The following is a 13,789-nucleotide window of genomic DNA, read 5'->3' as shown; positions in this document are numbered from 1 at the left end:
TTCCCTGTTTGGAGGCATCTGTAGCTAAAACTAATGAATGAAATGAAACAAAGCTTCATGTACAGACTGTGGAAAGCATGGGGGAAAGGAATTTGACTATGGGGGTTAAACCCACCTAGCATAAAAATGATTGAGACCAAGCATTGTCTTTTTCAGGAATGACAAAATTTTGCAGCATTTGCAGCTAATTTTTACCAGTAACAGTATAGGTGATAGGACCTGTACTCGGTACTGTACCTGTTTTCAAAAAGTATGGTCCTGTTATGAAATTGGCCAGGAATTTGCACAACACGGTTACTTTTTGAGAATGCAGTGGAAGTTCTTGGATCACTGTGGGTTGTTCGGATGCCCGAATTTGGCAGATGTGTGTATTGACTGATCCATTCAGATTAAACTGAGCTTCACTTCCCACAATATTTTCTAAGTCCAATCGTTTGGGCAAGAAAAGTTAACATGTAGGTAAGGCGCTTATTATAATCGGCTTTCAATGCTTGCCCACAACTGATCTTATACGGATAGAAATGCAGCATTTTCTGTAAGATTTTCCATACAGTAGCATAGGACATATCTATTTGGTGAGCTATTGCATGAGTGCTTGGATCACCACCAATCCCTGTCTCATCACACAATGTAGTAGCGACTTCAGTACGTGCAGTCTGGTACTACTTTTTCGTCCTCTGCCAGCTCCAATTCTTAGCGATCCAGTTTCCTTGAATTTTTTAATCATAGCTCTCCGTGCTACAGCAGATAATGGACCTTTATGCAGTTTATGAAACCTTCTAAACTCCCAAGGAGCAGCCATGGCATTACACTGTCTAGTGTAGAATAACTTTACAAGTTAAGCATGTTGAGGTAAGGTAGGGAGCACATTAAGCACAAATCAAGTGTTAGTCAAAGAACTGCTGACTAAATGTTTGCTTTCCTTTTTAAAAGGAATGAGTGACACTACTGTAATGTACGCATTAGGCAATTCATATAATCTATCTAGATATGCAAATTTCCTAGTACATAACATGACAGCAACGCTAAAATTTCCCTATCTGTAACTATTGGTGGTTTTCTTTTTGCAGAATTCATCTCCTTATTCTCCTCTGGAGAATTCATCCTCCACACAGTCAGTATATAAAATTTGGTTTCATTTCGTTCATTAGCTTTAGCTGCAGACGCCTCCAACCTTTGGGGAGTGTGATTTTATGGCCATCCCATACTTTTTTTAATTACTTATGCATAGTTGATTTGGCTATGTATAACATTTTTTTAAAAAAGGGTGCAGCAGACTTCTGTAGATTATTTTCATTTGTTAGTTATAAGGGCTACTTTAGCTCAACACCAACTCTGGTGATATTGTCATATAGCAATTTACTATGATCAAGTAGGGTCGGAAATAAAGATGTCATCTATCAGTGCTCACCTTAGGCTCGACGGGTAAAGAACTTGTAATTTATGTTCCTTTCCCGGAAATGATGGAAACCTTCATAGTGGTAGACAAGCATCTTACCACTGTCCCACTCTAGCTGTTAAACTGAAACATAGCCTGGTGCAGTAAAACTTGTGTTTAACCTTTTAACGGCCAATGTTCCCAATTGGAAACATCGGTTTTATTAATTGCAAAAAAACATTTTTCTTACATGAAAACGCTTGATTTTTCTTTCCTGAACGCACAAGATTCCAAACTTATATGTAATTTACAAAACAAAATCCATTCATTTCAGCACTTATGCCATAAATTTAATTAATTTTTTTAAATCACCTATTTTTAAGGAAGAATAAAATCTAATTTTTTGTTTTGATTTCAATGTTGTTTCTATGGACATGGGCAATTCCGGAAAACATAAAAGAAAATTTTTTTCATGTATTTTTATGGTTGATGTTCCTAAACTATAGGATCAGGACAGAAAATAACAAAAAAAATTAGAAAATCAATTCAAATATTAATTTGGCTGGTAAAAGGTTAACAGGAACTGTATCAAGGGGAAACCTGTCTTAAACTGAGAAAAACTTTGGTCCTGTGTTTTAAATGCCAAAATGCACATTAAAAAACCTGAATTGAACAGAACCAGTCTAACGCAGAAATGGAAAGGAAAATTGTATGCTCTTAATGGAAAATTTCACACAAGCACTACAAGTGTTTCCCAAACCAGTAGACTAAGGGAATCACACAAAATGTTGAAGTGCTGTACCAAATTTTTTTACGCAATCTCTGTTTGCCAATGCAAGTTCTACACATCATTCGCCCCTACATTAGCAAAAACTATTCCTGTACTGTTATATGATTTCAATAAGCCATCTGTAGTAAGGCAGTTGTTTCCTGAAATTGTTTAAAAAAAATTTGAAAAGCCAGCTTTTCTATGGGGGAAATCATTAAAAGGTGAAATTTCCAAATGATATGAAAGACGTAAAAAATTGCACACAAGCTGCTTTCCGTGATCGCAGTGCTGAGGATTATATAAATATAGGCGACAATGAACAAACTGAACCTGACATGACAAATATAGACACTCATTGAAAATAAAAAAAAGTCAAAGTCAAAAGTCAGAGAAAGTCAAAAAAGAAGAGGATGAAGATGAGAAAATTTCATTTTGGGAAAAAAAAAGTGTAGGGTGAAATTTTATACAAATGTTGTCCAAAACCTTGAAAGAACTGCAGTAATTTTGCTTTATTAAAATTATTAAACCTTGCTTTTCCAGACATGGACCCGATTGCAACATTAAAAAATTAGGTGTCCGAGTTTGGCAACATGCTGGCTGATGCGGGAGTAATACGGTAGATAAAAAGGCTGCAGTGTTTTTTAGGATGAAGTCAGAATCATGATCATCAATCAATATTTTAATTGTATTTTTTTTTATAAAAAAAAGCCCAACCCTTAAACCTCTTCAAAATATATGATGTCCCTTACTCATAAATATAGAGAAACAAAAAATAACACAGGAATCATACAAAACATTTTAATGTAAACAGTGGCAATGCAGGACAGATGACTTTTACAGTGTGAAACTGCACAATGACTTTATAGTGCTAGATTGAAAACAACTAATGGGCACTTTTGTATGAAGTCAATACAATACCAAAAGAAAAAAAAGAAAAAGAAGACTAGATATCATCTCCTGTTTGGAAATGTATTGACTCTGGTAAACGAAAATGCTCTATGGAACAAATCAACATGATATTCAGAGTATCTATGCAGGCAATATTCTGTTAAGATGATATAGTGATATTTTCAGCATTACCATTATAATTATCTACATTCTACAATATCATAATAAAAACATGTTTCTTTTATACATATATACACTGATTAAAAATGTAGGAATTTGGCAACTTGCTATTGATTCATACTTGCATCACCCCGACAAGTAATTTTAATTATATTCCTTTTTCGGACAAATAACACCGTCTTTGTGTGCCATGTCTCGACAAGGAGAAATATCTTTTTCAATATATTTTAGCTCTATATAATATATAAACATACATGGAAGTGTAATAGCTGCATTTGGTTTTGTAAAAGTAATATACAGTATTATGAAACAAATAAATCAGGAAAAAAAAACATTCACGGGTAAGAAAAATCACAGTTACTGCTTTGACATAGGAAAAAAAATGAACTGTTAAAGTGAATTCTTACCCCAATTAAATCACATTCCAAATGTCATTACTTTTAAAAGATGGAATTCTTTTTTGATAAAAATTACTAGTTCAAAAACTAGTTTTTGATGATGACTATAAACACTTTTCATCTCCATGCAAAAAATAAAAGGAATGCCCTTTTCTAAAAAAATCACAGCTAGAAGCAGACTTATGCTAACTGCATCCCACAGTATATATGCACAGAGCATAGATGCAACCAATTTTGCATCAAAGATTTTACATAACCATTCTTTTTTTCATCAAATTAAAAATTACATGGATTCACATATTGTAGGCCACATAAATTGGATCCAACTGGTCAGCTAAAAATCCATCTCTAAGATGCATCCTTTGCTTTTCACCACGTGAATTAATAGGCACCACACCAGGATCTACAACAACCACCACACCAACTATCAGCTGGTGTTCTTCTAGAACAACATTTGTGACTAGTGGCACAAGATCCAAAGCTTCGTTTTCATTTCCGTCTAATTCCACTACTATAACCAGGAGATTAGTCCATGTGAAAACCGCACTGTTGATGAAAGAAATTAATAATTATCATCAGCCACATAATTAAAAACAATCAGTTATTGGAAGTATAAATGATAAAAATTGTTAGAAAATGTGTGTATAATCAAATTTTTCAAAAAATATCAATATAGGTTAAGTTATGTGAAATTATCATTCATCCATTGAATTGGTATAAATGACAAACAAGGATTACTATCAATATTTTTCAGAAGCATACTACAGAATGACAATTACATAATCCCTCACCATGAGAACCTAATCCACTGAATCATTATTTAATCATTAGATTATAAAGCCCTAACATAATGAAATTACATAAAATTGAACCTCAATATTTGAAACCTTTTATATTAAAAAATAGTAAAAAGTTTCATCTGCACTTTAGGCATCAATATTCAATGTAATTTTTCCACATATATAGTTATCTCCAAGAATTTTTCTAAAACCCTTACTATCTGTAATTGTAAATTTCTTTTGTCAGCATAATGCAAATCAAATGTACAGGTACTCTGTGTTCATCTCTTTGAAAAAGAAATGTCAAAAGCCTGTACATGAAGGGTTAACAACCCTTCATGTACAGGCTTTTGGCAACAAATTTGGATGATCTATATTTCAAATATCAGCAATATATCTAAAAAACTGGTTTCCGTTCGCATGTCAGAAATAAAAAGAGAAAAAAGATTAGTGAAGTAGATTTTTCTTTTGCCTTCACACTATCTTTCTCACCCACCCCTGTGTGTTTTCTCTTTCTTATATATATATATATATATATATATAGTAGAAAGATACATTATATGTGGGGGGGGGGAATCACTGAAAGGAGTATAGAAAGAATGAGGGGGGGAAATGACTTCAATTCATAGGGTTACAATAGAGCTTCGTATTGATGAGAAAAGAGGTAAAAAACAGGGACAGCTGGAATGAATTTATTCTTTTTGCATTGGGAAAAGATATTTCATCCCTGACCATTAAGGGGCTTAAATTGAAAATAATCGTGTAGATTCACCTAGTGATCATTAAGTTGAATCCTAGGAGGAAATTATTCATACAATCGTGATCCTTTTGTTCTTAACCACTGCTAGGACCATTGCAAGTCCCAGTGCTCCCCCACCTTGAAAACTCAGAGGTTACAAAAAAATGTTTCTGAGAGTTACAGTTTGAACAATGACCAATCATGGCAATGTCTTCTTTCCCATGAGTATCTTTTCAATTTACAAAGGTATTAGTACACTAGAAATTCTGAAATCTTACGCTAAGGACAGAACAATGGAAGAAATCTAATGTAAATTAAATGCGCTGGCTATCAAAAAAGAAGCCTTGAATGCTATGCATGGAAATTCATTTATGGAAAAAAAAAATGTTTTCCCCTATTACCTTTATGTGCATGTCTTGTTATCTCAAATTGATCTAAAATAGTTAGTTATCAATATTTAACATTAAATTTCAACACCAATTTTTCCATTTTATTTCTGTTCTCACTAAGTTTGAGATATCAAGAGGTTTGACTGTACATATGCTAATGTGAAGTTTTCACACGGCAAAAAGTTTTTGTTCTGTTAGAATCTGTGTTTAGTGTGTATATACTTGCTATATTTTAACCTAATATTTTATGAAATTAAAGTGAGAGTTAACACATTCTTAGTGTTTCAATTTTTTATCCAAAAAAAAATGAAATATACAAAATAATAGTAGCCAATGAAAGGGTAAGTATAAATATGAGATGTAAAATAAATTACCATTCAGATATTTTTTTATGACACCTCAAAACACTGTTTTCTATGTCTATTGGGTGATACCTCATTCCTCGTAGCATTATTGTCTCATCTAATGAGCCAACTACAAATACAGCATCATGAAGTTCTGAAGGGAGAAAAAAAACAAATGAGCAATCATGAAAAAGATGACCCACATGAAATCCAAGAAGTGGTTGTTTCCATAAATTTATGGCAGAGCTTAAAACTATTTAAAAAGACTTATCTACAACAACAAAATGCACAGTGCGAGTTTTACTTAAAAACAAAAAAAATTATTTATAGAGCAAATTAGTTCCGCAGCATTCATGACTTTTTCTAATACTTGGAAACCTCCAATGGATGACCAACCAATTTATCATGCACAACCAACCAACCAAGTGAGAAAACTGACAAAAAACATGCAACTCTGTACTGAAATAAAGACAATAATCTTTGAGGAAAAAGAAGAATGCATTTTTATTCTCATCACAACCTAACTAACATTAATGATTCACAAATGCCGGCTCGTGAATAAGAAAATTTATATCCCTTTCAGACCCTGTAGGCACAAATGCAAGGGTTACTTTTTCTCACTGTAGATATATTTTTTTTAACCTCAGTGAGTTAAGCCTAGATTTAAAGGATTGTGTAAGTTTTGAATTAAAAACATGATGAATATGAACTTTGAGGGCATCCATCATCAGGAAGCACTTGAAGTTGAACTTGCTGTTTTTTCAAGATGGTTTCCAGGAGAAGGTGCCTAAAGGTTAACATAAAATTCTGGAAGAAAAATTGTATGTGAATAAAAAAATACCCTGCATCGTCTTAGCTAAAAAAAAATTGTATGAGATGAATTATTTCTTTATTTAAAAAGCTCAAAACATCAACATGCATGTCAGGACTAAATGTTGTTTTTGTACGACAAACATGTTTGAACTATTATTGAGATTACATGTTTGAACTTGGAAATTCGAAAAAAAGTATGCTTGGGTCTGAAAGGGATATACAGTGAAATCTTGCTACAATGATACTCAATATAATGATAAATACCTCTACAAGATTCAAGTCTTATTTAGAAATGTCTTACTCTAATATTAAACTGCTGGCTCTGGATACAATGATAATCCCTCTTTCCAGAGTATTGTTATATGGAGGTATGAAGGTTTCTGTATATGTCTATGTTCTTAACACAAATCTACAATTTTTGACCGATCTCTGCCAAATTTTGTACATGTACCAAACGGAACCCTACTCGAACAATATGCTATTTAAAAGTTTGTCGGAACTAAGGAAATGGTTGAAAAATATTGCAACAATGGTTCACAGACCTCAATTATGACCTTTTGGAATGTTTATTTTGGTTGCCGTAGTTCCCAAATTATGCATTTCAGATACATTTATCCCTTTACCATGGTTTGTAACTTCTTTAACGCTCTCAATGTATGAAGAAATCTCACATATATGAATAGTTTAGTGTATAAATATATAGAAGGTAGTGATAAAATAACTTCCCTATTAAATGAGCCCAAACAGATCACAATACTTGAAGTATGTGGAATTAAATTTTGTGCATACTTATTGTGAAGCATGCGCTCAAAGGTCATGTCAACAGAATTCACTACACATTCATTGTTACAGTGAACAAAACTTGAAAAAATCAAATGGCAATGTCATCAGTGACATTTAAAACCTATAAAAATATTTGAATTTTTTCACTATTTCAAAATCCACTGTCACGCCTTTATGGAAAACATTTAGGAACACATATTTGGAAAAATCCACTGTCACGCCTTTATGGAAAACATTTAGGAACACATATTTGGACGACAAAGCAGGCAAGGATAACAGCAAGATAAATAAAAATTTGTTGCATTTTAGTACCACTGTACCTATCTAGAATGAAATTTAACTTTCATGTATAAGCAATGTTTTCTTATTTTTTAAAAACCAATATTTATTGGAAAAATGCTTGCTAATGTTCATAACCAATCTCAAACAGCTGCAATGCTATATAATTGATTGATATTCGAATGTTATATTATAATTTTCATAGTCAATTCCGTGAGGACTATGTGTGTTTTGAAATAAAAATTAACATACACTGCATCTGCATGACTTTAAAATTATGTTTCAAAAGTGCTGTGACAGATAGGCCAAGAAATATAATACTTTAAAGAACACTGATATTGCTCCCTTGTAAAAAAATTAACTATGTCTTTGAGACACTTTGATAAAGGATGTAACATCACAGGAAAGTGTGTGAGGTGATTGGGAATTTGTTTCAGGGGAAAAAATTAGTTGTGCGTTTTGCCACCAGTGGGCGTTTTATTAAGAAATGACACATTTAGGCAAACGTTTACAATTTTAATAATTGTTAAACACTTTTACAATTGTTACTGCAACAAAACATGTTCCACATGATGGCCATCATTTTCAGATACCATGTGAAATCGCAAGATGGCATGTTCCACAACTGGCCAAAGTGTGTGCAGGGAAATATTCAGCACGTGGTGTGAAATGCTGCCTTTAAGGTCAGGTAAAGTTCTTGCATTGTCATGACTTACCAGACATTTCAAATGCCCCAAAAGCCAAAAATCGCATGGATTAATGGATTTGGGGATCAGAGAAGCTGGGTATCAGGAAAGCCATAGATTAGGGAAGTGCCAACTGATGACACATTCTTCTGTAAAATGTGTTTTAAGAACAATCTTAACACACACTGTAATGTGTGGAGGAGTTACGTCTTGCATGAAGATTGTGTCTGCAAGGTAGTGACATGCTTGCAGAGCAGGAACAATTTCGTTCTTTGTCAAAGCAATGCATATTGCTTCCCGGTGATCGAACATGTCACTGGACCTGTAGAACATAACTCCTCATAGAAGTAGGGACTGAGAATAAGTGATGCAGTAAATCCATACCATATCGTCACTTTTGGGGAATGCAACAGAATCTCTAAGATAGTGTGCAGATTTTCTGGTTCCCAAATTCGGCAGTTGAGTATTGACTGCACCACCCAAGTGAAAATGTGCTTCGTCTGTCCAGAAGGTATTCCAAGGCCATTCTGAATCTACCTCAACACGAGCTAGAAACGGCAGTGAAAACCAGAGTCAAACGTCATAATAATGTGGAAGCAACTGCTGCACAAGTGAAAGTTTTGTACGGATAATATCGGAGGATATTCAGCATGATCTTATGGACAGTTGAATGTGACCTATTCTATGCCTGTGCTACACTTCTGACACTAGCGCTACGATGAGAATTTGAAGCTCTGTTCTCTTCCACCTGAAGCGAAACCTCCTGTACTGCGTCTATAGAAACATGTTTTCTACCTCTTCCAGGACGAACAGCCAACGATCCTGTGGTATCAAATTTCATTATCATACTCTGAAGGTTTTTAACATTCATTGGACCTTTTCAAGTCTGATATTTCCATAGAGCAGTTACTGCGGAATTGCTGTTTTAGTAAAACAATTTGAATAAGAAAGCACAATCTCGCAAACTTATCATCATTGTGAGCAGCAAACACATTGAGAAACAAGATTTCTGTGAATGTTTCTAGGTTTTGTAATAGCTGCTGCGTGACATCACATAAATTTACATGTTTCCTACAGGTATTCAAAGTGAAACGCCCTCTGATGTTGCCATGTGCAATTAAATTTTTTTTCCCTGAAACAAATTCCCATCACTTCATGAAGCCCTCCACAAAATTTTACACTTTTCTGATGACTGGTTTTTTCTGTAGGCCACTTTAAAATAGGGTCTTTTAATTATGGATGCCCTGTATTTTAAAACGTTATTGAATAAATTTATTCAAAAGTTTATGTTAGAATACACCTGTGCCAAAGAGTAGCATCTCCATGCAAGAAAATATAGGTTTTATGCCAGGTTTAAAAGAAAAAAAATAGTCTGCAACATAATTTTTTCTATACCTACTTATGCAAAAATTTTAAGTCAGTAAATAAAAATTCCAAGAAAGACTAAAAGAACTTGCCTCCATCTGCTTGCACAGATTCAGTTCTTCTTAGAAATCCCAAGTACCCAGTGCGAGCATATGTTTGAGATGAATCCCCAGTTATTAAATGCACATTGAAATGATCATTATGTAATGATTCATCGCCATAAATAGTAAAATAACCACTGGCATTATGAGAGGATTGCACCCATATCTGCAAAAGAAGAAAAAGAAAATAATTAAATGGAGCGTATATACAGTCAAACTCCATTGTAGCCCCGTCCCCTGATTTTGCACCAACCCTGCTTAGCACCAAAAATTTTCAATAAACAAATCTTCCACATATAGGGATTACACACGTTAATTTGTGATTTGATATAATACCAAACATGCTATAGTGCCAGTAATCTGTGAGACAAATGGTGGCATTACACCTGGGTTTGACTGTATATATATATATAATTCGGTGATGTTATATTAAATCACTGCTTTGCTGAACAGTCTATTGGGAAGGGAGTGCCATTTTATGATGCTCTATTTGTAAATATTAAAATCTAAACCAGTCACGTCCGATTTGAAGCTAAAAACATTTTTAACACACTGCTGATTCAATCATACAAGTATGTTATTTTGATTTAAGTGAGCTGAGGATTTTTTAGCCTTAAAACAAAAAATCCAAGTTATGTACAACTGAATATTAATCTGCATTAACACATTTTTTTTAAATCTGATCAAACCGGTATCTTTTTTGTTAGTTATGTGTTTTGTCTTCTGAGCATTGAAGATAGTTGCAGAGTAAATCATACATCAAATGTTTGTACTTGTATTAAAGTTTCCAACCTTCAACATAATGTAAGTTACTATCGCCTTTATCTATTATAGATCTCATAAAAATTACATTCAAGCTGTCAGTCACCTTTGCATAGATCTTGCTTCTGCTTAGTCATTGTTTCTGACCAGTTGCTTCCATCTCCACTGGTTGTCATTTTATTCATTTATACTATTACATTCAAAAAGTTCCGAGACTTATTTTATTAAGGAAGAATGAATACAGATAGAACATAGAACAGTTTATTTGGTGTTTCCTTCAAAGCAACTACCCAGTGAAATTATGTATTTTTGCCAATGTTCATACAAAGATGTAAATGTGGATTGCAAAACCTTTTTTGTCACATCCTCCAGTGCTTCTGCTGCACACTGCACTTCTTCATAACCTGAGAATCGTTGGCCCTTAAGCAAATCCTTTATCCAAGGAAAAAGTTATATGGGGAGAAATCAGGGGAATAAGCTAGTTGTGGAAATATCAGAATGTGATGTTTTGGCAAGTAATCTGACACCAGGAGGGACCTGTGAGCCAGCACATTATTATGATGGAGCACCCATGACTTGGCATTCGAAAGATCTGGCCGCTTGCATCTCACTGAATCATGCAGACATTTAAGTACTCATAAATCCTTTGTGGAGTCAGATAATATGTCAAAGCATCATATCCCAATGCTTCCACAACCCACTTATTCCCCCCGATCTCCTCCTCCCCCAAGGGACTTTTTTCCTCGGATAAAGAATTTGTTTAACACTAGAACCGCGTCACTTTCAGTATACCTAGAACCAAGACTGGGTCAAATTGACCCAAACTGTGAAAAAACAGTATTTCATAGCGAAAAAACTTTCCTTACTTTTATTCAATGTTGTTTAATTGTGTATTCATAATGGAAAATTATATTTGTTTATGAATATATAATGGGCTTCAAAATTAGCTAAAAAATGATGTAATTCAGTAAAAATAAGATTCAGTCCAAAAAAATTTTTCAGTAATCTTATAATAGGACAAAGATGTAAAATAAGCGTGTCAAATTGAATATGAGAAAGTCTACAATACGATTCTGTCAAATAAGAATTGATTTCTTACTGATAAGTGGAATTTATGATGAGCAGTTGAGCAAATTTTTTTTATTATTCTTGCACATTCATCGCATGTTGAAGTTGCACATCAAAAATTAACAGTTTTGTTTCCACATTTTTATGTTACCTGACACATCAGATCATTTATTTCTATTTATTACTATTATTATTTTGATCGCTCATGAACAGTTACATGATCAAGAGCGCACGAACGTTTCCTTTTGCGCAAGGGCAACACGTATAATGAACACAGTTTTTCAATAAGATTTTACAGGGAACTGCTTTCCAAAAACTAATTCTGGCCTTCTGTACTGCTCTATACAAAATACAGGAATATTTTTATAGTGAGGTCCAGGATGCTGTAGAAAACGTCTGTAATGCCACCTTCACCGAATATTTTCTGGGCATTTGATCACTACAACTACGATCGTTACACTTTGCTGAATTGTAGTGTGAAATAGTTTCTGTGTGTGTGGAAGCTTTTTAGAGCTACTACTGCCAATATCGACTGCCAGATGAAGCATGCTGAGTAATGAAAAACTTATATCGTTCTTTCCTTGATAAATTGTAATTGTGGCATCATTGTTCTATACAACTGTAGATCACTATCTTTATTGCATCAGATAATATTGCTGTTCGATTTCATCTCACTGTCTCTACTAAGCTCGTATTTTTTGGATTTTAGCATTTGAGCCGGCTTCAGTTTAGTGAAAAAAAAGTTTCGGTTGAGGCATTTCTGCCCTTGTTCTCAAATGACTTGATCAGTTGCATCACTATGTGCTCTGAAAGAGAGAGATTCATTGGACGCTGATACTTCCTAAGGTTTGGAAATCCATTCAAGACGCATTTGGTGTAAGAAAGAGTTTCCTGTGACATCATTTGCCTACAGAAATTTCAACTACACGTTTTTTCTAGAGTTAAACTTTTACTCCCCCAAAATCTTTAAAATCTTTATCGAGTCTCATCAGAATTCCAGGTATTCAAGTTTACAAAGGAAAAAAATATATATAGCTCTACTTGCCATTCCTCCATTGAAAAAAGATAATCTGCTCTGACAATGAATTAGCCTTGACCTTGAAAGACCTTTATTCTTCACTATCTTCATTTACAAATACTTTTTAGAAAGGGTAACCACTTCCAAGAAAATTATACACCCCTTTTTTCCTATAGAATAGTCCGTTGGGTCAAAATGACCCAAACCGCGGTTCTAGGTATAAGTGCTTATAGCTCTGTAACACGAAATGGGAAGATAACAAAATTTTCGTGAATTAATGTTCATATGATATCATGAAAAGTCACAAAATTTGTTTAACATCTGCCTGTAAGTTTTTGAGATAAATGAAAAGGAAGTTTGATTTGGGTCAAATTGACCCACTCCGCTGTCCTAGTGTTAAGGGGCAATGATTCACAGAATACGAAGAAGTGCAGCAACCAGTGACAAAGGCACAGGCTTGCAATCTACATTTGCATCTTTTTATGAACAATAGTAAAAAAAATGCATAACTGCACAGGGTAGTTACTTTGAAGGAAACACCAAATAAACAGGTTCTATTTGTATTCATTGTTCATAAGTCTCTGAACTTTTTAAATGTAGTAGTACAGTATTATTGGCCGAAGAGGCCTATACAAGAAAATGGGATTGAATGTGACATATTTATTGTTTAACATAACACAAAAATTCAGTAATTATGGAAGAATTACCAAAAATGGAGAGGAGTTTGTTCTAGTCAACTATGGTATAAGAGAAGCTCTATATTTGAAAAAAAAGCAGAAGCAAAGATAAGTTTTAACTTTTTAGAACGATCAAGGCTAGAATTCCACAGGTATCAAAGTTTAGATGCCATGGAGAATCTTAAATAGCATGGTTAGTCTAGAAATAAATTGGAGTAGAGAGAGGATAGAGATTAAGTTCGCATTCAAGTTCAGAAATAGAAACAAAAGAGGATCAGCTGTCAAAAGTATTAAGTGGATGGATTTATTATTTTGGATTGATTTGAGTTTTTCGACATTACTGGAGATGAAGGGGTCAAATATTTCTGCTGAA

At 33.9% G+C, this 13,789-nt stretch overlaps 1 protein-coding gene across 4 annotated transcripts in view; it reads right to left on the bottom strand.

Moving 5' to 3' along the window:
• Positions 1 to 2,931: 2,931 nt before the first annotated feature.
• The window catches only part of DIP2 (disco-interacting protein 2), a 234,904-nt gene continuing 224,046 nt past the window's right edge, over positions 2,932 to 13,789 (bottom strand). For all 4 annotated transcript variants that reach the window (XM_089232966.1, XM_089232964.1, XM_089232962.1 and 1 more), the window contains exons 36-38: positions 9,883 to 10,057; positions 5,895 to 6,018; positions 2,932 to 4,159 (exon numbers count right to left, since the gene is read on the bottom strand). In XM_089232966.1, coding sequence (XP_089089092.1) covers positions 3,907 to 4,159; positions 5,895 to 6,018; positions 9,883 to 10,057 — 552 coding nt within the window. In that variant the 3' untranslated portion in view covers positions 2,932 to 3,906. The remainder of the gene's footprint in view (positions 4,160 to 5,894; positions 6,019 to 9,882; positions 10,058 to 13,789) is intronic.

The sequence above is a fragment of the Pholcus phalangioides genome, unplaced genomic scaffold (genome assembly GCF_987345545.1).
Source record: "Pholcus phalangioides strain wild (caught in Gottingen) unplaced genomic scaffold, Ppha-v1.0 ptg000007l_1, whole genome shotgun sequence".
NCBI lineage: Eukaryota > Metazoa > Arthropoda > Arachnida > Araneae > Pholcidae > Pholcus > Pholcus phalangioides.
The sequence above is the reverse complement of the archived record's forward strand: the minus strand, read 5'-3'. Positions and strand labels throughout refer to the sequence as shown.